Genomic DNA, 23,543 nt, shown 5'->3' on the forward strand with positions numbered 1-23,543 from the left:
GGACAATTGGGAAGCGGATTTTCTGAGCAGATAGACTTTTCACCCTCCAAAAGGTGTTTTCCAACTTGATTCTCAAATGGGGACAGCCGGAGCTGGATCTCATGGCATCTCAACAGAATGCCAAGCTCACGAGGTACGGGTCGAAGTCAATGATCCTTAGGTTGTACTGACAGATGCTCTGGCGGTCCCTTGGAATTTCAGTCTAGCATACCTGTTTCCTCCGTTCACGCTCCTTCCACGGGTCATTGCTCGAATCAAACAGGAGATCCTCATTGCATCGGCGTGGCCTTGAAGGATCTGGTATGCAGACCTAGTGGAGATGTCCTCTCTCCCACCTTGGAGACTTCCTCTGAGGAAGGACCTTCTACTTAAAGGGCCCTTCCTTCACCCAAATCTTGTTTCTCTGAAGCTGACTGCTTGGAGATTGAACGCATTATTTTATCAAAGCGTGGCTTTTCTGAGTTGGTCATTGAGACCATGATTCAGGCTTGTAAGCCTGTTACCAGAAAGATTTACTATAAGCTATAGCGTAGATATCTGTATTGGTGTGAATCCAGAGGTTACTCTTGGAGTTCGGATTCCTAGGGTTTTGTTTTTTCTCCAGGAGGGTCCGGAGAAGGGATTATCTGCTAGTACCGTGAAGGGTCAGATTTCTGCCTTATCTATATTGTTGCATAAGCATCTGGCGGACGTGCCAGATGTACAATCCTTCTGTCAAGCCTTGGTCAGAATCAGGCCTGTGTTTGAATCTGTTACTCCTCCCTGGAGTCTTAACCTGGTTCTTAAATTTTTTCAGCAGGCTTTGAGCCTATGCATTCTTTAGATATTAAGATGTTATCTTGGAAAGTTTTGTTTCTTGTTGCAATTTCTTCTGCTCCGAGAGTCTCAGAGCTCTCGGCTTTGCAGTGTGAATCCCCTTACCTTATTTTTCATTCGGATAAGGTAGTTTTGCGTACTAAGTTAGGTTTCCTCCCTAAAGTGGATCGGATGTTAATCAAGAAATCATTGTTCCTTTGTGTCCTAAACCTTCTTCTCATAAGGAGCGTCTGTTGCACAACATAGATGTGGTGCGTGCATTGAAATACTATTTACAGGCTACTAAGAATTTTCACCAGTCTTCTGCTTGGTTTGTTGTTTTCTCTGGGAAACGCAAGGGTCAGAAAGCTACGGCTACTTGTCTTTCTTTTTGGCTGAAGAGTATAATTTGTTTGGCCAATGAAACTGCTGGACAGCAGCCTCCTGAGAGAATAACGGCTCATTCCACGAGGGCGGTTTCCTCTTCCTGGGCGTTTAAAAATGAAGCTTCTGTTTGAACATATTTGCAAGGCTGCAACTTGGTCCTCTCTTCACACTTTCAAAATTCTATAAATTTGATACTTTTTCCTCGGCTGAGGCTTCTTTTTGGAGAAAGGTTCTTCAAGCAGTGGTGCCTTCCGTTTAGGTTCCCTGTCTTTTCCCTCCCTTATCATCTGTGTTCTCTAGCTTGGGTATTTATTCCCAAAAGTAATTAGAGATGATCCGTGGACTGTGTCATTAGAAAGAAAACAAAATTTATGCTTACCTGATAAATTTATTTATTTGACACGGTGAGTCCACAGCCCGCCCTGTTTAGACATTTTTTGTGTTGTAAACCTCAGACACCTCTGCCCCCTTTTGTTACTTCCTTTCTCTTTTTCCTTCGGTCGAATGACTGGGGTTGGAGAGAAGGGAGGTGATACTTAACAGCTTTGCTGTGGTGCTCTTTGCCTCCTCCTGCTGGCCAGGAGTGATATTCCCAATAGCAATTAGAGATGATCCGTGGACTCACCATGTCAAGAAAGAAATACATTTATCATGTAAGTATAAATTTCGTTTTTGTTTTCAGATCATAGTACTGGTATACACTTGTACCTATTGCCTACACCTTCTACCTTTCTTGAGCAGTTAAATACAGAGAAACTATATTAAGACAAAAGGGTCATACATTAATTTCCGTTTTCGTATACACTATAATATATAACAAAAGGCAACAATATTTTTTAATTAGACGTGGTAATGTACTTGATTTAGTACATAAGCAAAGTCTTCTGCCTTTTATTAAATAATGCATTTTGCCCTTTTTATCTCTATCAAGGAAACTCTAGCACACAGTACATTTTCCTTACATGGCATAAAGTCTTACCTTGATTACAAAGTCTTTAGCCTCAGAAATGAGTTTGCTTCTTAGTTCCTTTCCCATTTGAGGGTACAAAAATTGTTTCAAGGCACGTTCAATTGCCAGTGTTCGCTGCCTGTTCCACTCTTGTACCTGGTGACTGAACTCATCTCTGTAATAAAACTGCTTGATTTCTTCAAAATAGGATTGATCTGTACCAAAACTAAAAAGAGAAATAAAAGTGTGTTACAAAACTTAATGGCTAGAAAAAGCCACTTTATCCTAATTTATTTCAAAACATTTGACCTTAATAATTGCATATTTCAGAATAATACTGCTTTATGAAAATATAGAAGTCGCGGAATGTATGTTTTTGGATTACAGATCACAAAGCTTTAAAAGGGGCATTAAACGCTAAACAAATGCTAGACAAAATGCTGCATTTAAAGCAAATATTAGCCTGAGAATTATATGCAGATGTATTTCTTTAAATTAGTTTAAATATTGAAGTGTCAACTTTTAATATCCATAAAGTAATGTGCTTCCATGTTGTAACCTAGGTTTTCTTCTCTCCGGTGACCAATTAGATGGCTATGAGTCTTTAGAGTGTGCAACTGTAAAAGCTCACAATTTTCATTATTAAATTACAGGAAAAGTGGACAAAAATAAATAATGTAAGAATATTGCAAATTTTTTACCTACACATAATTAAACATTTTATATTAGAATATTTAAAGTCTAAAGTACATGACCAATGTTTGTGAAAAAGGCCCTTATAAGAAAAGATATACAGGTAGCCCTCAGTTTACGCCGGGGATAGGTTCCAGAAGGAATGGTTGTAAATCAAAACCGTTGTAAATTGAAACCCAGTTTATAATGTAAGTCAATGGGAAGTGAGGGAGATAGGTTCCAGGCCCCTCTCAAAATTGTCATAAGTAACACCTAATACATTATATTTAAAGCTTTGAAATGAAGACTTTAAATGCTAAACAGCATTATAAACCTAATAAAATAATCACACAATACAGAATATATAATGAAACTAAGTTAAATTAACAAAAACATTTGCTAAACAGCATTATAAACCTAATAACATAATCACACAACACAGACTTCACTTGCATTTTTCTGCAGTTATTTCTATGCATTCCAATCTGGACTGATTTATAGACAGGAAGATCTTGTTCCTTTGAAATCTGCTCGATAGCTCAGGTCTGGTTCAACTGATTAATTTCAGCTTGCTTGGCTTTGCTGCAACACAATCGGACAGCTCCACCTACTGGCTATTTTAATAAATGCACTGCTTCTCAATGCTTTTCAATAGCAGTCACATGACTGGAAAAAAAGGTTGTTATTCTGAAACGGTGTAAAATGAACCGTTGTAAAACGAGGGCCACCTGTATTGTCATATGTCATATACTTATTCTTATGAACCTGCTGTAATCTATACTTTACTTACCCCTCAACATCTTTCAGATCAATGCAGATCTCCACGGTTATTAGTCCTTCCTCCTCTGCAATGTTCATCTTGAGAAACTGTTCATCACGCAGCTCTTTAACTAGTTTATTCTTCAAATACTTGAAAGCATACGCATAATGGGCTTCATCAATTTCCTATACAAACCGAAGATATTAGATAATATAAGTATAGAACATGAAAGGCTGTACTTTTACTATGGGTTGCTCAGGTCTATAAAAGCAACAAGCCATCCACCTTTTATCTAACCTGAAGGTGACACTGATTCTCTAGAGCTCTCTGGTATTGTGAGATTATCAAAGATATTTCATCAGCAAATAAAACTTTAGGTAAGTAAATTTCAGCTTAAGAATTATCTTACTAAGTGGGGTTCTGAATGCGAAACAAATTTCTCTGTGCATGATTTTTCTTCATGAAAGCAGGTTGTTGATAACCGTGCCTTAGGAGACTAGGAGTACTTCCTAAAACAAAGACAAATAAGACCTACCTTTTTACCCTTTTTTGTTGGGATGATGTTAATCTTGCCACGCTCTTGAAAGGTTTGCCTCAGAACTTGCCTGACAAGGGGCTCCCTGGCAATCTGCAGCGCAACCATGTAACGCGCTCCCTCCAGCACTACTTCTGGAGTACTAAACTGACTGCAAGCAACAGAAGGGGAATAGGAATTTATACATATGCAGTTCTGTTCATACTAGAGCTACACAAAGTTCTTCACACGGAAAAAGAACCATTTTGTTTACACACACACACACACACACAGAGTGTTAAAGGGACACTCAATCAAAATTAAACTTTCATTATTCAGAAAGAGCATGCCATTTTAAACAACTTTCCAATTTACTTCCATTAACTAAATGTGCCCAGTCTTTATATTTAAACTTTTGGAGTCACCAGCTCCTACTGAGCATGTGCAAGAATAAGTATGTATGCATTTCTGAATGGCTGATGGCTGTCACATGGTACGTGTATGTATTTGTGATTGGCTGATGGCAGTCACATGGTACAGGGGGACTGGAAAAAGACAACTTTTAAATTGTCAGAAAAAAAATAATCTACTACTCATTTGAAGTTCAGACTAAGTGCTATTGCATTGTCTTGTTATCTTGCATTTGTTGATTATGCAAATCTACTGTGTTGACTGGTCCTTTAATGTAAAGACACCCCCTTTTTATAATTCTTCCAAATTTTGTAATTTGTGCCAACACATTGCAAAACTTGATTATAACCGTGCGACCATTTGTTTTAGATGTGCCCCCATTATCCTTTCTTATGAACATTCACCAAAGAAAAAGCTCTATATCCAGGATAATGCTTTAAAAAGTCATCATGGTTCTTTTGCAAAAGTCTTAAATTTCAAGAATTGCTATAAATTATAGTACAGACCTAGGGGGTCTGCTGAACACTTAATTATTGAGTGAAGAAATTACAGGAATTATGGTTTAAAAAAATAAATAAAAATCTCAATTTGACAACAGTGACCTGAAACAACATTTTCTTTTCCGATACAGGTAGAGAATACATTTTTAAATAACTTACTAATTTATCAATTAAGCTTCATTATCTTGGTGTCCTTAAAAGGGATATGAAACTTTTTTTGTCATGATTCAGATAGAGCATGCAGTTTAAGCAACTTTCTATTTTACTCCTATTATCAATTTAGCTTTGTTCTCTTGGCATCTTTATTTGAAAAGCAGGAATGTAAGCTTAGGAGCCGGCTCATTTTTGGTTCTGCATTTGGGTAACACTTGCTGATTGGTGGCTAAATGTAATGGAAATGAACAGGAAAGTTGTTTACAATTATATGTTCTATCGGAATCATGAAAGTTCAATTTTGACTTTCGTGTTCCTTTAATATCAACAAGCCAGGTACTCCCTTACAAAAGAATATGGACAAAACAGACTATTATGAGTTCTGGTAGAAAAAACAGAATTTATGCTTACCTGATAAATTACTTTCTCCAACGGTGTGTCCGGTCCACGGCGTCATCCTTACTTGTGGGAATATCTCTTCCCCAACAGGAAATGGCAAAGAGTCCCAGCAAAGCTGGCCATATAGTCCCTCCTAGGCTCCGCCCACCCCAGTCATTCGACCGACGGACAGGAGGAAAAATATAGGAGAAACCATATGGTAGCGTGGTGACTGTAGCTAGAGAAAATAATTCATCAGACCCGATTAAAAAACCAGGGCGGGCCGTGGACCGGACACACCGTTGGAGAAAGTAATTTATCAGGTAAGCATAAATTCTGTTTTCTCCAACATTGGTGTGTCCGGTCCACTGCTTCATCCTTACTTGTGGGAACCAATACCAAAGCTTTAGGACACGGATGAAGGGAGGGAGCAAATCAGGTTACCTAAACGGAAGGCACCACGGCTTGCAAAACCTTTCTCCCAAAAATAGCCTCCGAAGAAGCAAAAGTATCAAATTTGTAAAATTTGGCAAAAGTGTGCAGTGAAGACCAAGTCGCTGCCTTACATATCTGATCAACAGAAGCCTCGTTCTTGAAGGCCCATGTGGAAGCCACAGCCCTAGTGGAGTGAGCTGTGATTCTTTCAGGAGGCTGCCGTCCGGCAGTCTCGTAAGCCAATCGGATGATGCTTTTAAGCCAAAAGGAAAGAGAGGTAGAAGTCGCTTTTTGACCTCTCCTTTTACCAGAATAGACGACAAACAGAGAAGATGTTTGTCTGAAATCTTTTGTAGCTTCTAAATAGAATTTTAGAGCACGGACTACGTCCAAATTGTGTAACAAACGTTCCTTCTTTGAAACTGGATTCGGACACAAAGAAGGTACAACTATCTCCTGGTTAATATTTTTGTTAGAAACAACATTTGGAAGAAAACCAGGCTTAGTACGCAAAACCACCTTATCTGCATGGAACACCAGATAGGGCGGAGAACATTGCAGAGCAGATAACTCTGAAACTCTTCTAGCAGAAGAAATAGCAACCAAAAACAAAACTTTCCAAGATAACAACTTAATATCTATGGAATGTAGAGGTTCAAACGGAACCCCTTGAAGAACTGAAAGAACTAGATTTAAACTCCAGGGAGGAGTCAAAGGTCTGTAAACAGGCTTGATCCTGACCAGAGCCTGAACAAATGCTTGAACATCTGGCATAGCTGCCAGTCGTTTGTGTAGTAAGACAGATAAGGCAGAAATCTGTCCCTTTAGAGAACTCGCAGATAATCCTTTATCCAAACCTTCTTGCAGAAAGGAAAGAATCTTAGGAATTTTTATCTTATTCCAAGGGAATCCCTTGGATTCACACCAGCAGATATATCTTTTCCATATTTTATGGTAAATCTTTCTAGTTACCGGTTTTCTGGCCTAAACCAGAGTATCAATCACAGAATCTGAAAACCCACGCTTTGATAGAATCAAGCGTTCAATCTCCAAGCCGTCAGCTGGAGGGAGACCAGATTTGGATGTTCGAATGGACCCTGAACAAGAAGGTCCTGTCTCAAAGGTAGCTTCCATGGTGGAACCGATGACAGATTCACCAGGTCTGCATACCAAGTCCTGCTTGGCCACGCAGGAGCTATCAAGATCACCGAGGCCCTCTCCTGTTTGATCCTGGCTACCAGCCTGGGAATGAGAGGAAACGGTGGAAACACATAAGCTAGGTTGAAGGTCCAAGGCACTACTAGTGCATCCACTAGAGTCACCTTGGGATCCCTGGATCTGGACCCGTAGCAAGGAACCTTGAAGTTCTGACGAGACGCCATCAGATCCATGTCTGGAATGCCCCATAATTGAGTCAACTGGGCAAAAATCTCTGGGTGGAGTTCCCACTCCCCTGGATGGAATGTCTGACGACTCAGATAATCCGCTTCCCAGTTTTCCACACCTGGGATGTGGATCGCAGATAGATGGCAGGAGTGATTCTCCGCCCATTGTATTATTTTGGTTACTTCTTTCATCGCCAGGGAACTCCTTGTCCCCCCCTGATGATTGATATAAGCAACAGTCGTCATGTTGTCTGATTGGAATCTTATGAATCTGGCCTTTGCAAGCTGAGGCCAAGCCCTGAGAGCATTGAATATCGCTCTTAGTTCCAGAATGTTTATCGGGAGAAGAGACTCTTCCCGAGACCATAGTCCCTGAGCTTTCAGGGATTCCCAGACCGCACCCCAGCCCACCAGAATGGCGTCGGTCGTAACAATGACCCACTCTGGTCTGCGGAAGCTCATTCCCTGGGATAGGTGGTCCAGGGATATCCACCAACGGAGTGAATCCCTGGTCTTCTGATCTACTTGAATCACTGGAGACAAGTCTGTATAGTCCCCATTCCACTGTTTCAGCATGCACAGTTGTAATGGTCTTAGATGAATTTGTGCAAAAGGAACTATGTCCATTGCTGCAACCATCAACCCTACTACTTCCATGCACTGAGCTATGGAAGGACGTGGAACAGAATGAAGAACTTGACAAGCGCTTAGAAGTTTTGACTTTCTGACATCTGTCAGAAAGATCCTCATTTCTAAGGAATCTATTATTGTACCCAAGAAGGGAACTCTTGTTGACGGAGACAGAGAACTTTTTTCTATGTTCACCTTCCATCCGTGAGATCTGAGAAAGGCCAGAACGATGTCTGTATGAGCCTTTGCTTTTGAAAGGGACGACGCTTGTATTAGAATGTCGTCCAAGTATGGTACTACTGCAATGCCCCTCGGTCTTAGAACCGCTAGAAGGGACCCGAGTACCTTTGTGAAAATCCTTGGAGCAGTGGCTAATCCGAATGGGAGGGCCACAAACTGGTAATGTTTGTCCAGAAAGGCGAACCTTAGGAACTGATGATGTTCTTTATGGATAGGAATATGTAGGTACGCATCCTTTAGATCCACGGTAGTCATAAATTGACCTTCCTGGATAGTGGGTAGAATCGTTCGAATGGTTTCCATTTTGAACGATTGTACCCTGAGAAATTTGTTTAGGATCTTTAAATCCAGAATAGGTCTGAAGGTTCCCTCTTTTTTGGGAACTACTAACAGATTTGAGTAAAATCCCATTCCTTGTTCCTTCATTGGAACTGGGTTTATCACTCCCATCTTTAACAGGTCTTCTACACAATGTAAGAACGCCTGTCTCTTTATTTGGTTTGAGGATAAGTGAGACATGTGGAACCTTCCCCTTGGGGGTAGTTCCTTGAATTCCAGAAGATAACCCTGAGAAACTATTTCTAGCGTCCAGGGATCCTGAACATCTCTTGCCCAAGCCTGAGCAAAGAGAGAGAGTCTGCCCCCCACTAGATCCGGTCCCGGATCGGGGGCTACTCCTTCATGCTGTTTTGTTAGCGGTAGCAGGCTTCTTGGTCTGCTTAACCTTGTTCCAGCCTTGCATCGGTTTCCAGGCTGGTTTGGACTGTGAGGCATTACCCTCTTGCTTAGAGGATGCAGAATTAGAGGCCGGTCCGTTCCTGAAATTACGAAAGGAACGAAAATTAGACTTATTCTTGGCCTTGAAAGGCCTATCTTGTGGGAGGGCGTGACCCTTTCCCCCAGTGATGTCTGAGATAATCTCTTTCAATTCTGGTCCAAAGAGAGTTTTACCCTTGAAGGGGATGTTAAGCAATTTTGTCTTGGATGATACATCCGCTGACCAAGACTTTAGCCAAAGCGCTCTGCGCGCCACAATTGCAAACCCTGAATTATTCGCCGCTAATCTAGCTAATTGCAAAGCGGCATCTAAAATAAAAGAGTTAGCCAACTTAAGTGCGTGAACTCTGTCCATAACCTCCTCATATGGAGTCTCTCTACTGAGCGACTTTTCTAGTTCCTCGAACCAGAACCACGCTGCTGTAGTGACAGGAAAAATGCACGAAATGGGTTGTAGAAGGTAGCCTTGCTGTACAAAAATCTATTTAAGCAAACCTTCCAATTTTTTATCCATAGGATCTTTGAAAGCACAACTATCCTCGATAGGAATAGTAGTGCGCTTGTTTAGAGTAGAAACTGCCCCCTCGATCTTAGGGACTGTCTGCCATAAGTCCTTTCTGGGGTCGACCATAGGAAATAATTTCTTAAATATAGGAGGGGGAACCTCTAGGAACTTGTCCATCTTGCATAATTTTTCTGGAATGACCAAGTTGTCACAATCATCCAGAGTAGATAACACCTCCTTAAGCAGTGCGCGGAGATGTTCTAATTTAAATTTAAATGTCACAACATCAGGTTCAGCCTGTTGAGAAATTTTTCCTGAATCTGAAATTTCCCCATCTGACAAAACCTCCCTCATGGCCCCTTCAGATTGGTGTGAGGGTATGACAGAACAATTATCATCAGCGCCCTCCTGCTCTTCAGTGTTTAAAACAGAGCAATTGCGCTTTCTCTGATATGCAGGCATTTTGGATAAAATATTTGCTATGGAGTTATCCATTACAGCCGTCAATTGTTGCATGGTAATAAGCATTGGCGCGCTAGAAGTACTAGGGGCCTCCTGCGTGGGCAAAACTAGCGTAGACACAGAAGGAGATGATGTAGAACCATGTCTACTCCCTTCATCTGAGGAATCATCTTGGGCAATTTAATTATCTGTGGCAGTACTGTCCTTACTTTGTTTGGACGCTATGGCACAATTATCACACAATTTTGAAGGGGGAGACACATTGGCTTTCATACATATAGAACATAGCTTATCTGAAGGCACAGACATGTTAAACAGGCTTAAACTTGTCAATAAAGCACAAAAACCGTTTTAAAACAAAACCGTTACTGTCTCTTTAAATTTTAAACAGAGCACACTTTATTACTGAATATGTGAAAATATATGAAGGAATTGTTCAAAATTTACCAAAATTTCACCACAGTGTCTTAAAGCATTAAAAGTATTGCACACCAATTTTCAGAGCTTTAACCCTTAAAATAACGAAACCGGAGCCGGTTACAGATTTAACCCCTATACAGTCCCAGCTACAGCCTTTGCTGTGACTTTACCAAGCCCAGAGGGGAATACGATACCAAATGACGCCTTCTAGGAACTTTTCCAACTACTTTCAGGTCCTCACACATGCATCTGCATGTCTTGCTCTCAAAAACAACTGCGCAGTAATGGCGCGAAAATGAGGCTCAGCCTACAACTGGGAAGGCCCTTCCTGACTGGAAAAGGTGTCTAACATAGTGCCTGACGTTAAAAAAACGTTCCCCAAGTTTATAAGTGTGAATTATCAGAATAAACATGTATAAAATGTCCAAATAAAGCAATCGATTTAGCCCATAAAAGTGTCTACCAGTTTTATAGCCCATATTAAGCCCTTTATTCTGTTTGAGACTAAGAAAATGGCTTACCGGTCCCCATGAGGGGAAATGACAGCCTTCCAGCATTACACAGTCTTGTTAGAAATATGGCTAGTCATACCTTAAAGGGACAGTCTACACCAAATTTTTTCTTATTTAAAAAGATGGATAATCCCTTTATTACCCATTCCCCGTTTTTGCATAACCAACACAGTTATATTAATATACTTTTTACCTTTGTGATTACCTTGTATCTAAGCCTTTGCAGACAGCCTCCTTATCTAAGTGCCTTTGACAGACATGCAGTGTAGTCAATCAGTGAAGACTCCTAAATAACTTCACGGGAGTGAGCACAATGTTATCTATATGACACATGTGAACTAGCACAGTCTAACTGTGAAAAACTTTCAAAATGCCCTGAGCTAGGAGGCGGTTTTCAACTGTTTAGAAATCAGTTTGAGCCTTGCTAGGTTTAGCTTTTCAAAAATACCACCAAGGGAACAAGGCAAATTTGATGATAAAAGTAAATGGGAAAGTTGTTTAAAAACAGAATTTATGTTTACCTGATAAATTACTTTCTCCAACGGTGTGTCCGGTCCACGGCGTCATCCTTACTTGTGGGATATTCTCTTCCCCAACAGGAAATGGCAAAGAGCCCAGCAAAGCTGGTCACATGATCCCTCCTAGGCTCCGCCTACCCCAGTCATTCGACCGACGTAAAGGAGGAATATTTGCATAGGAGAAACCATATGATACCGTGGTGACTGCAGTTAAAGAAAATAAATTATCAGACCTGATTAAAAAACCAGGGCGGGCCGTGGACCGGACACACCGTTGGAGAAAGTAATTTATCAGGTAAACATAAATTCTGTTTTCTCCAACATAGGTGTGTCCGGTCCACGGCGTCATCCTTACTTGTGGGAACCAATACCAAAGCTTTAGGACACGGATGAAGGGAGGGAGCAAATCAGGTCACCTAAATGGAAGGCACCACGGCTTGCAAAACCTTTCTCCCAAAAATAGCCTCAGAAGAAGCAAAAGTATCAAACTTGTAAAATTTGGTAAAAGTGTGCAGTGAAGACCAAGTCGCTGCCCGACATATCTGATCAACAGAAGCCTCGTTCTTGAAGGCCCATGTGGAAGCCACAGCCCTAGTGGAATGAGCTGTGATTCTTTCAGGAGGCTGCCGCCCGGCAGTCTCATAAGCCAATCTGATGATGCTTTTAATCCAAAAAGAGAGAGAGGTAGAAGTTGCTTTTTGACCTCTCCTTTTACCAGAATAAACAACAAACAAGGAAGATGTTTGTCTAAAATCCTTTGTAGCATCTAAATAGAATTTTAGAGCGCGAACAACATCCAAATTGTGCAACAAACGTTCCTTCTTTGAAACTGGATTCGGACACAAAGAAGGCACGACTATCTCCTGGTTAATGTTTTTGTTAGAAACAACTTTCGGAAGAAAACCAGGTTTAGTACGTAAAACCACCTTATCTGCATGGAACACCAGATAAGGAGGAGAACACTGCAGAGCAGATAATTCTGAAACTCTTCTAGCAGAAGAAATTGCAACCAAAAACAAAACTTTCCAAGATAATAACTTAATATCAACGGAATGTAAGGGTTCAAACGGAACCCCCTGAAGAACTGAAAGAACTAAGTTGAGACTCCAAGGAGGAGTCAAAGGTTTGTAAACAGGCTTGATTCTAACCAGAGCCTGAACAAAGGCTTGAACATCTGGCACAGCTGCCAGCTTTTTGTGAAGTAACACAGACAAGGCAGAAATCTGTCCCTTCAAGGAACTTGCAGATAATCCTTTCTCCAATCCTTCTTGAAGAAAGGATAGAATCTTAGGAATTTTTACCTTGTCCCAAGGGAATCCTTTAGATTCACACCAACAGATATATTTTTTCCATATTTTGTGGTAAATTTTTCTAGTTACAGGCTTTCTGGCCTGAACAAGAGTATCAATAACAGAATCTGAGAACCCTCGTTTTGATAAGATCAAGCGTTCAATCTCCAAGCAGTCAGTTGGAGTGAGACCAGATTCGGATGTTCGAACGGACCTTGAACAAGAAGGTCTCGTCTCAAAGGTAGCTTCCATGGTGGAGCCGATGACATATTCACCAGATCTGCATACCAAGTCCTGCGTGGCCACGCAGGAGCTATCAAGATCACCGATGCCCTCTCCTGATTGATCCTGGCTACCAGCCTGGGGATGAGAGGAAACGGCGGGAATACATAAGCTAGTTTGAAGGTCCAAGGTGCTACTAGTGCATCTACTAGAGTCGCCTTGGGATCCCTGAATCTGGACCCGTAGCAAGGAACCTTGAAGTTCTGACGAGAGGCCATCAGATCCATGTCTGGAATGCCCCACAGTTGAGTAATTTGGGCAAAGATTTCCGGATGGAGTTCCCACTCCCCCGGATGTAATGTCTGACGACTCAGAAAATCCGCTTCCCAATTTTCCACTCCTGGGATGTGGATTGCAGACAGGTGGCAGGAGTGAGTCTCCGCCCATTGAATGATTTTGGTCACTTCTTCCATCGCCAGGGAACTCCTTGTTCCCCCCTGATGGTTGATGTACGCAACAGTCGTCATGTTGTCTGATTGAAACCGTATGAACTTGGCCTTTGCTAGCTGAGGTCAAGCCTTGAGAGCATTGAGTATCGCTCTCAGTTCCAGAATATTTATCGGTAGAAGAGATTCTTCCCGAGACCAAAGACCCTGAGCTTTCAGGGGTCCCCAGACCGCGCCCCAGCCCATCAGACTGGCGTCGGTCGTGACAATGACCCACTCTGGCCTGCGGAAGTTCATCCCTTGTGACAGGTTGTCCAGAGACAGCCACCAACGGAGTGAATCTCTGGTCCTCTGATTTACTTGTATCGTCGGAGACAAGTCTGTATAGTCCCCATTCCACTGACTGAGCATGCACAGTTGTAATGGTCTTAGATGAATGCGCGCAAAAGGAACTATGTCCATTGCCGCTACCATCAAACCTATTACTTCCATGCACTGCGCTATGGAAGGAAGAGGAACGGAATGAAGTATTTGACAAGAGTTTAGAAGCTTTGTTTTTCTGGCCTCTGTCAAAAAAATCCTCATTTCTAAGGAGTCTATTATTGTTCCCAAGAAGGGAACCCTTGTTGACGGAGATAGAGAACTCTTTTCTACGTTCACTTTCCATCCGTGAGATCTGAGAAAGGCCAGGACTATGTCCGTGTGAGCCTTTGCTTGAGGAAGGGACGACGCTTGAATCAGAATGTCGTCCAAGTAAGGTACTACTGCAATGCCCCTTGGTCTTAGCACCGCTAGAAGGGACCCTAGTACCTTTGTGAAAATCCTTGGAGCAGTGGCTAATCCGAAAGGAAGTGCCACGAACTGGTAATGCTTGTCCAGGAATGCGAACCTTAGGAACCGATGATGTTCCTTGTGGATAGGAATATGTAGATACGCATCCTTTAAATCCACCGTGGTCATGAATTGACCTTCCTGGATGGAAGGAAGAATTGTTCGAATGGTTTCCATTTTGAACGATGGAACCTTGAGAAACTTGTTTAGGATCTTGAGATCTAAGATTGGTCTGAACGTTCCCTCTTTTTTGGGAACTACGAACAGATTGGAGTAGAACCCCATCCCTTGTTCCCCTAATGGAACAGGATGAATTACTCCCATTTTTAACAGGTCTTCTACACAATGTAAGAATGCCTGTTTTTTTATGTGGTCTGAAGACAATTGAGACCTGTGGAACCTCCCCCTTGGGGGAAGCCCCTTGAATTCCAGAAGATAACCTTGGGAGACTATTTCTAGTGCCCAAGGATCCAGAACATCTCTTGCCCAAGCCTGAGCGAAGAGAGAGAGTCTGCCCCCCACCAGATCCGGTCCCGGATCGGGGGCCAACATTTCATGCTGTCTTGGTAGCAGTGGCAGGTTTCTTGGCCTGCTTTCCCTTGTTCCAGCCTTGCATTGGTCTCCAGGCTGGCTTGGCTTGAGAAGTATTACCCTCTTGCTTAGAGGACGTAGCACTTGGGGCTGGTCCGTTTCTACGAAAGGGACGAAAATTAGGTTTATTTTTGGCCTTGAAAGACCTATCCTGAGGAAGGGCGTGGCCCTTACCCCCAGTGATATCAGAGATAATCTCTTTCAAGTCAGGGCCAAACAGCGTTTTCCCCTTGAAAGGAATGTTAAGCAATTTGTTCTTGGAAGACGCATCCGCTGACCAAGATTTCAACCAAAGCGCTCTGCGCGCCACAATAGCAAACCCAGAATTTTTCGCCGCTAACCTAGCCAATTGCAAAGTGGCGTCTAGGGTGAAAGAATTAGCCAATTTGAGAGCACGGATTCTGTCCATAATCTCCTCATAAGGAGGAGAATCACTAGTGATCGCCTTTTCTAGCTCATCGAACCAGAAACACGCGGCTGTAGTGACAGGGACAATGCATGAAATTGGTTGTAGAAGGTAACCTTGCTGAACAAACATCTTTTTAAGCAAACCTTCTAATTTTTTATCCATAGGATCTTTGAAAGCACAACTATCTTCTATGGGTATAGTGGTGCGTTTGTTTAAAGTAGAAACCGCCCCCTCGACCTTGGGGACTGTCTGCCATAAGTCCTTTCTGGGGTCGACCATAGGAAACAATTTTTTAAATATGGGGGGAGGGACGAAAGGTATACCGGGCCTTTCCCATTCTTTATTTACAATGTCCGCCACCCGCTTGGGTATAGGAAAAGCTTCTGGGGGCCCCGGGACCTCTAGGAACTTGTCCATTTTACATAGTTTCTCTGGGATGATCAAATTCTTACAATCATCCAGAGTGGATAACACCTCCTTAAGCAGAGCGCAGAGATGTTCCAACTTAAATTTAAATGTAATCACATCAGGTTCAGCTTGTTGAGAAATTTTCCCTGAATCTGAAATTTCTCCCTCAGACAAAACCTCCCTGGCCCCCTCAGACTGGTGTAGGGGCCCTTCAGAAACAATATCATCAGCGTCCTCATGCTCTTCAGTATTATCTAAAACAGAGCAGTCGCGCTTACGCTGATAAGTGGGCATTTTGGCTAAAATGTTTTTGATAGAATTATCCATTACAGCCGTTAATTGTTGCATAGTAAGGAGTATTGGCGCGCTAGATGTACTAGGGGCCTCCTGAGTGGGCAAGACTGGTGTAGACGAAGGAGGGGATGATGCAGTACCATGCTTACTCCCCTCACTTGAGGAATCATCTTGGGCATCATTTTCTCTAAATTTTGTGTCACATAAATCACATCTATTTAAATGAGAAGGAACCTTGGCTTCCCCACATTCAGAACACAGTCTATCTGGTAGTTCAGACATGTTAAACAGGCATAAACTTGATAACAAAGTACAAAAAACGTTTTAAAATAAAACCGTTACTGTCACTTTAAATTTTAAACTGAACACACTTTATTACTGCAATTGCGAAAAAGTATGAAGGAATTGTTCAAAATTCACCAAAATTTCACCACAGTGTCTTAAAGCCTTAAAAGTATTGCACACCAAATTTGACCCCTTTACAGTCCCTGGTATCTGCTTTGCTGAGACCCAACCAAGCCCAAAGGGGAATACGATACCAAATGACGCCTTCAGAAAGTCTTTTCTATGTATCAGAGCTCCTCACACATGCGACTGCATGTCATGCTTCTCAAAAACAAGTGCGCAATACCGGCGCGAAAATGAGACTCTGCCTATGATTAGGGAAAGCCCCTAGAGAATAAGGTGTCCAAAACAGTGCCTGCCGATATTATTTTACAAAATACCCAGATTAAAATGATTCCTCAAGGCTAAATATGTTTATATATGAATCGATTTAGCCCAGAAAATGTCTACAGTCTTAAAAAGCCCTTGTGAAGCCCTTATTTATTGTCTGTAATAAAAATGGCTTACCGGATCCCATAGGGAAAATGACAGCTTCCAGCATTACATCGTCTTGTTAGAATGTGTCATACCTCAAGCAGTAAAATTCTGCTCACTGTTCCCTCAACTGAAGTTAATTCCTCTCAACAGTCCTGTGTGGAACAGCCATCGATTTTAGTAACGGTTGCTAAAATCATTTTCCTCTTACAAACAGAAATCTTCATCTCTTTTCTGTTTCAGAGTAAATAGTACATACCAGCACTATTTTAAAATAAACTCTTGATTGAATAATAAAAACTACAGTTAAACACTAAAAAACTCTAAGCCATCTCTGTGGAGATGTTGCCTGTACAACGGCAAAGAGAATGACTGGGGTAGGCGGAGCCTAGGAGGGATCATGTGACCAGCTTTGCTGGGCTCTTTGCCATTTCCTGTTGGGGAAGAGAATATCCCACAAGTAAGGATGACGCCGTGGACCGGACACACCTATGTTGGAGAAATTGTATGCCCTATCTGAATCATGAAAGTTTAGTTTTGACTTTACTGTCCCTTTAAGCAGAAAAGTCTGCTAACTGTTTCCCCCAACTGAAGTTACTTCATCTCAACAGTCCTATGTGGAAACAGCAATCGATTTTAGTTACTGTCTGCTAAAATTATCTTCCTCTCACAAACAGAAATCTTCATCTTTTTCTGTTTCAGAGTAAATAGTACCTACCAGCACTATTTTAAAATAAACTCTTGATAGTAGAATAAAAAAACTACAACTAAACACCACATACTCTTAACCATCTCCGTGGAGATGTTATCTGTGCAACGGCAAAGAGAATGACTGGGGTGGGCGGAGCCTAGGAGGGACTATATGGCCAGCTTTGCTGGGACTCTTTGCCATTTCCTGTTGGGGAAGAGATATTCCCACAAGTAAGGATGACGCCGTGGACCGGACACACCAATGTTGGAGAAACATTGTAGTTTTGAAGTTGTCCTTTAATGTGCAATGTGCAATCACCAGACCATCAAGGCCAAACATTCTAAACAATAGTACCTTAACGATAGAAACAAATGCTTAAACCAAATAAAACTAAAAAACATTTTGGGTCAGTATGAAAGGATCAGAATAATGTTTGGCTCGTTTAATCTTTCTTAGCACTGAATATATGAAGTGTGTTAGAGCAAATATGTTTGTTAGAAGGACACGTGACAAGTCAACACAGAAAAAAAGGCTCCACTCCCAACCATTATCTGAAGGAGCAAATTTTGATTTGTTACTGGAGGTTTGCCGCTGTTCTTTCCTTAGCAAAACTATATTTGTTTTGCAGTTCCTTATCTGATCATATCAGCTCAGGACAATTAGGGACAGATATGCTGCAGATTTAGGTTTGTGAAGTCTGCCATGTGCATTTGAAATCCACAGAATTTGGAAAACTCAATTTTCAGAATTAAACGCCTGCAAAAGGAGGCAGATAATAGACACCGTTTTGCTATATATAAATTACCAAACATCATTTGGTACTAGGTTCCTGTCCATCAGCTGTTTATCTTGTTGGTAAATGCTCCTGCTTATCAGATTTAAGTATTCATATTACTATGCAACACTTCTCAGTAAAACAAGCACATGAAACATAGTGGTCTCTATCAGGAGTGAGAGGGCACAATCTATATATCACCTGCACACATAATCTTTGGCAAGCTCAAGAGGTTCTGCTGGAAACTGCTCAGTCTCATGCCTCTGGTAACTGTCTCTTAAGTTCTCACCAAACTGCTCTGGTGTCAATCCAAATTTCTTTGCCAGTCCATCTGTCAGAAGAAAAAGCAAACTGAATGTACCCATATAGAAGCAGACACTCCTATTGCGTATTAGGTGTAAATGACAACAGCTAGTAAAGAAATATGCTTAAAAGAAGAAAGCAAAATATAAGATTCTTGCAGTTTCATTTTATCTGGTTTAAAATAAAATGATGATAAACAGTTTAGCATCTTTCTCCTTAAAACTAACAAACTCACCTAAACCAGCACTCTGACAGATTGCATACATATCCCTACGTGAAGCCTGTTTTAACTCTGGACCCTTTTGTTGTTCCTCTTGCTCTGCAACCTCTGCCCCTGCAAAATAGAAATTTCAGGACTAAGAGTGCTAGGGGAAAAAAAACCCCACCAAAAACAGCCTTCTATCCAAATGCTGAAGAAAGACTTGCGAAAACTCCTCCCATGAAAGGATTTGAGCTATTACAACATATTAAAAAAATCTTTGACTAAATAAATTAGCAAGGCAGTCAAGATTACTATGTCTCTTGGAGAACCATTATGTATTATACTAATTATAACAGAACATTTTAAGCAAATTATATAAGTTGCAATATATAACACTTAGGACCAAAATTTGTATTTATGCCCACTTTGCATTTATTGTATATCTTTGTAGGGTACTTTTTTAATTTTAAACAGAAGATGCATCTTAAAAATGAATAAGTACATATGTTATTGACAAACATGTGTAGGCGTGTTCTGAAGCACATATTGCTGAGCTTGTTTACATGTATAAATATTACAAACCTTCCTCCTCTCCCTCTTCCTGGATTTGTTTTTGCTTCTTAATGTTTTTTGCTGCATTCTGCATCTTGGGAATGTCTCTGCCATAATACAACAAGAAGTGGTTGTATACATCTCTTAGCTCTTCCATTGATTTGACGTCTTTGAGCCTAAATGAGAAAGAAAAAAGCTATTCTTACAATTTTATGCAACCAAACAGTTCTGCATTGCTGCATGTGTGGTTGCCAATAATTAATTTATTTAATGAATTAGGTTAGAGCACAAAAAGCAGATTAATATTAGCGCTACTAAACATATCAAACTATTAAACATGCAAGGGTGCAATGTCAATTTCTCATAGTTTTTAAAAAAAGATGTATTTAAAAAAAGAAAAGGAAACAAGATAGCTAACCAAGCTCCCTATAAAACAAGACACATTCAAGTCACTCTCCTGCTCTTATGTCAACCAATAAAATAAATAATGGTCATGGCACATTTGATTTCATTTTAAGATATTATTGGCTTCAAAAAGAAGCTAAAAACTTGGCTGATTAAACAGATGTTAAACACCTCTTGCTTTTGTGTAAAAATTATGCTTGACCAGAGAGGGTGAAAAGTAAAATCTGTAACCTAAGTTTTTGTCACAATGTTGCAAACTGCCTAAAGCAGCTACATGATTGCTTAGCCAAGTGGACATGCTTATTTAAAGCTAGCCTTAATTGGCCAAAATTTAAATCACAGCCCTCAAACATTCCCATTCTTACTCCCTAAACTTTTTTTTACTAGATTTTTTTTTTTTTTTTAAATGTGTCTTTGTAATTGTTGTTTATACAGTCAAAATTGTACAGAAAAAGGTCCTATTTGTTGAAGGTTAAGCAAGTAAAAAAAAGCAAGAGATAATAGTATTAGGTATATAAACATGTATCTGTAGTGATCAAAAACCAAGGTGTCCTACTCCACCTTTCCATGTCTGTAATATCCAATGTTCTAATCCCATCTGCCAATGGTTTATCAGGATCTGCAGAGATCTGCTCATATTGGTAAGCTTGCATTTTTTCAAAAAGTCGCATCAAATTGGTCTTCCGCATCTTAAGTTGGGTCCACTAGAGAGTGGGGAAATAAATTATTATATATTATATACACACACGATAAATATCCCAATAGCACAAATAATGTGATGGTATTTACCTTTTCATCCCACTGCCACACACGCCACAAGTCATTAATGTTTAGCTCTGGTTCCACATACTCCTTTCTGTAGAATGCAATAAAGGGAACCTTGGAAAGAAACCAGTTTTTCGTCAGTACAGGTATAAATTTCAAAATCCAAACTTATTCTGAAATCCAAATGTTTTAATTAAAATAGTTCTAAAAATGAAATTAAAAAAATCACTTATTCCTCGCTTTTAAGTCACAATCCTCTCTGCCTGTGTCTTTGGGTTTTTCTTGTGTTCTAAAATGCAAATAATATTTACTTGAAAAATCTAATTATCCGACTACACTGCTGTACTATCTTTTTGAGGGTACTTTGTATACAAAAGTATTACACATGATATAAGACAACCTTTAGCTTACTTATATAAGCTGTAATATTGCCTAAATGACATAAGATATTGTTGTTTACACTGGGTTCCATCCCCTCTCCAAAAACTGTCCCATTTTACAGATGCAAATATTCCAAAATCCAAACATTTTCCGATCCCAAGCAGTTTGGATAAAGGGTTTTCTACCTGTATAACAATCCTTTACAAAATATTGTAAAAATTGTTTTACAATAGGCACGTGTGTGTGTGTGTGTATACATGTACATTATATATATATATATATATATACACATATATACACACACATACATACACACAGATACATATATATATATATATATATATATATATATATATATATACATATATATATATATATACATATATATATATATATATATATATATATATATATATATATACACACATATACATACACACACACACATACATAGACACACATATACACACACTATATAGTATATAGCTATTTACAACTAAATGGTATATAACATTTTACATTGTGCAAACTTGCTGTTATCTGGTGCTCAAAAGTGTGCTCTAGACATATATACACACTCCTGGACCTACGAACATTCTAAATCATGGAAGTTTAGGGTTTCATGTCCCTTTAAGGTAAAATGATAGGAATGCCCATTTTATTGTAGAATGTGGAGGAACTATTACCTATATAGGCTTTTTATTACTATGATTATTTAATATAGAAATTATGTCAAAATAATACAATGGGTAGTAATATTTGAGAGAAGATAAATTGTGTAATACTATACAGATTGTCTAGAGATAAAATACCTCAAAGTGCTGATTTCTCATGAAGTTCAAAGCTTCTCTAATCTTTTGGATAGTGCTCGGCCCCTTCCTGCTGAAGCTACTGCCAACTTGCCCACGTTCAAGGTAATCACAGCTTTCCTGGCAAAAGAAAGTAGAACGGTAAACATCAAAACATAAGGTATATATCAACATGAGATTAAGTTCGACGACAGTTCACAAAAATAAAATCCCACATTCAAGTCAATGCTCTGAGGTCTCTCTACTTTGACAGCTAGATTGTCAGCTAAAAATGACATGTTAATATTCGGAATGTCACATAATATTCAATAAATATTAAAAGGATGTACAACGCAAAAAAGAAAAAATGACAGCAGCAGATGGTTATTTACATTTCAAATAAATAGACTTTCTTACACTTGAATGAAGAGGTTTAACAGTGTATAATCTATGAGAAAACAAAAATGTATTACACCATAAAGCGCAATAGCAAATTTAAACATGATCTCATCAATAGGTCACCTGCAAAGATATAGTTGGCATTGCAAATGCATTCCTATAAATCCAGTCCGCTTCTTCCTCAAGTTCGTCATCTTCAGCTGGTTTAATTGGTATTGCTCGAAGCTGAAGGGAAAAATAGTTAATATATCTAGAATCTGGTTACTTAGTGTGTGTGCGCGTGCGTATATATATATATATATATACCTCTGATCTAAACTAAAGGTCCAATATGTTTTTTTTTATGCAAATCAACCAGACAACTCAAACAATATAGGTTTGTGTGTGCAGCATTTGTTTCCTATTTTGATAAATAAGATCAGCAGATTATTTCAGAAAACAGTGTATCCTAGTTTGACTAACAAATAATAATAATAAGTATAGAAAGGTTCAGTTTACTTTTCTTACATAAGATATATTTGGAGCTTAGAACTACAATGCGTGCCCTAGCAAACAAGAAGACTAACCATACCTTCATTACCCCTAATAAACCGTGCGGCACAGCTTTACATTGGCTGTGTCCATTGCAACATTAACAAAGAAAAAACTGTTTTAAAGCAGGGGAGGCAGCGGGCCAGCAATAGCTTAAACTTTCTTTTTTTAAATACCTGTACTTTTCATATAGATTTAAAAAGAAAAAGAAACACTTAAAGGGATAGTAAACACCAATCATGTTATTGTTTAAAAATATAGATAATCCCTTTATTTACCATTCCACAGTTTTGCATAACCAACACGGTTATAGAAATATACTTTTTACCTCTGTAATTACCTTGTATTTAAGCTTCTGCAGACTGCCTCCTTATCTCAGATCATATGACAGACTTGCATTTCAGGCAATTAGTGCTGACTCTTTAATAACTTCACGTGTGAGCAGTGTTATCTATATGAAACACATGAACTAACGCCCTCTGGCTGTGAAAAACTGACATGCATTCAGTAGAGGCGGCCTTCAAGGGCTTAGAAATTAGCATATGATCCTACCTAGGTTTAGCTTTCAACCAAGTATAACAAGAGAACAAAGCAAATTTGATAAAAGTAAATTGGGAAGTTATTTAAAATTACATGCCCTATCTGAATCATGAAAGTTTAATTTGGACTTTATTATCCCTTTAATAGGATAAAAACAATAATGCCTATATTACAAAAGATTTTTGTAATAAATATATAAATTTATATATTGGGGATACACCGATACTATTTTTTTTTTTTTTAAGACCGAGTACAAGTTTTTTCCAAGTACTCGCCGATACCAAATACCGATTACCAATTTACTCCCATAGCCGTCTCCCTCCCTTCCCCCATAGCCGTCTCCCTCCCTTCCTCCCCATAGCTCTCTCTCTCTCTCCCTCTCCCTCCCCATAGCTCTCTCTCTTCTCCCTCCCTCCCCATAGCTCTGTCTCTCCCTCCCTCCCCATAGCTCTCTCAATAAGTCACCATGAGGAGACTCCCTCTAATGCAGGCACATGGC

The 23,543-nt window shown here is 39.9% G+C and overlaps 1 protein-coding gene across 1 annotated transcript in view; it reads right to left on the reverse strand.

Annotated features, from left to right (window-relative positions):
* SUPT6H (SPT6 homolog, histone chaperone and transcription elongation factor) overlaps positions 1 to 23,543 on the reverse strand; it is a 270,720-nt gene that overhangs the window by 199,869 nt on the left and 47,308 nt on the right. Inside the window, 10 exon segments of the mRNA XM_053706195.1 lie at positions 2,162 to 2,357; positions 3,594 to 3,748; positions 4,099 to 4,249; positions 18,380 to 18,509; positions 18,717 to 18,815; positions 19,266 to 19,411; positions 20,202 to 20,344; positions 20,430 to 20,519; positions 21,599 to 21,715; positions 22,097 to 22,198. Coding sequence (XP_053562170.1) covers positions 2,162 to 2,357; positions 3,594 to 3,748; positions 4,099 to 4,249; positions 18,380 to 18,509; positions 18,717 to 18,815; positions 19,266 to 19,411; positions 20,202 to 20,344; positions 20,430 to 20,519; positions 21,599 to 21,715; positions 22,097 to 22,198 — 1,329 coding nt within the window.

The sequence above is a fragment of the Bombina bombina genome, chromosome 3 (genome assembly GCF_027579735.1).
Source record: "Bombina bombina isolate aBomBom1 chromosome 3, aBomBom1.pri, whole genome shotgun sequence".
NCBI classification, from domain to species: Eukaryota; Metazoa; Chordata; class Amphibia; order Anura; family Bombinatoridae; genus Bombina; species Bombina bombina.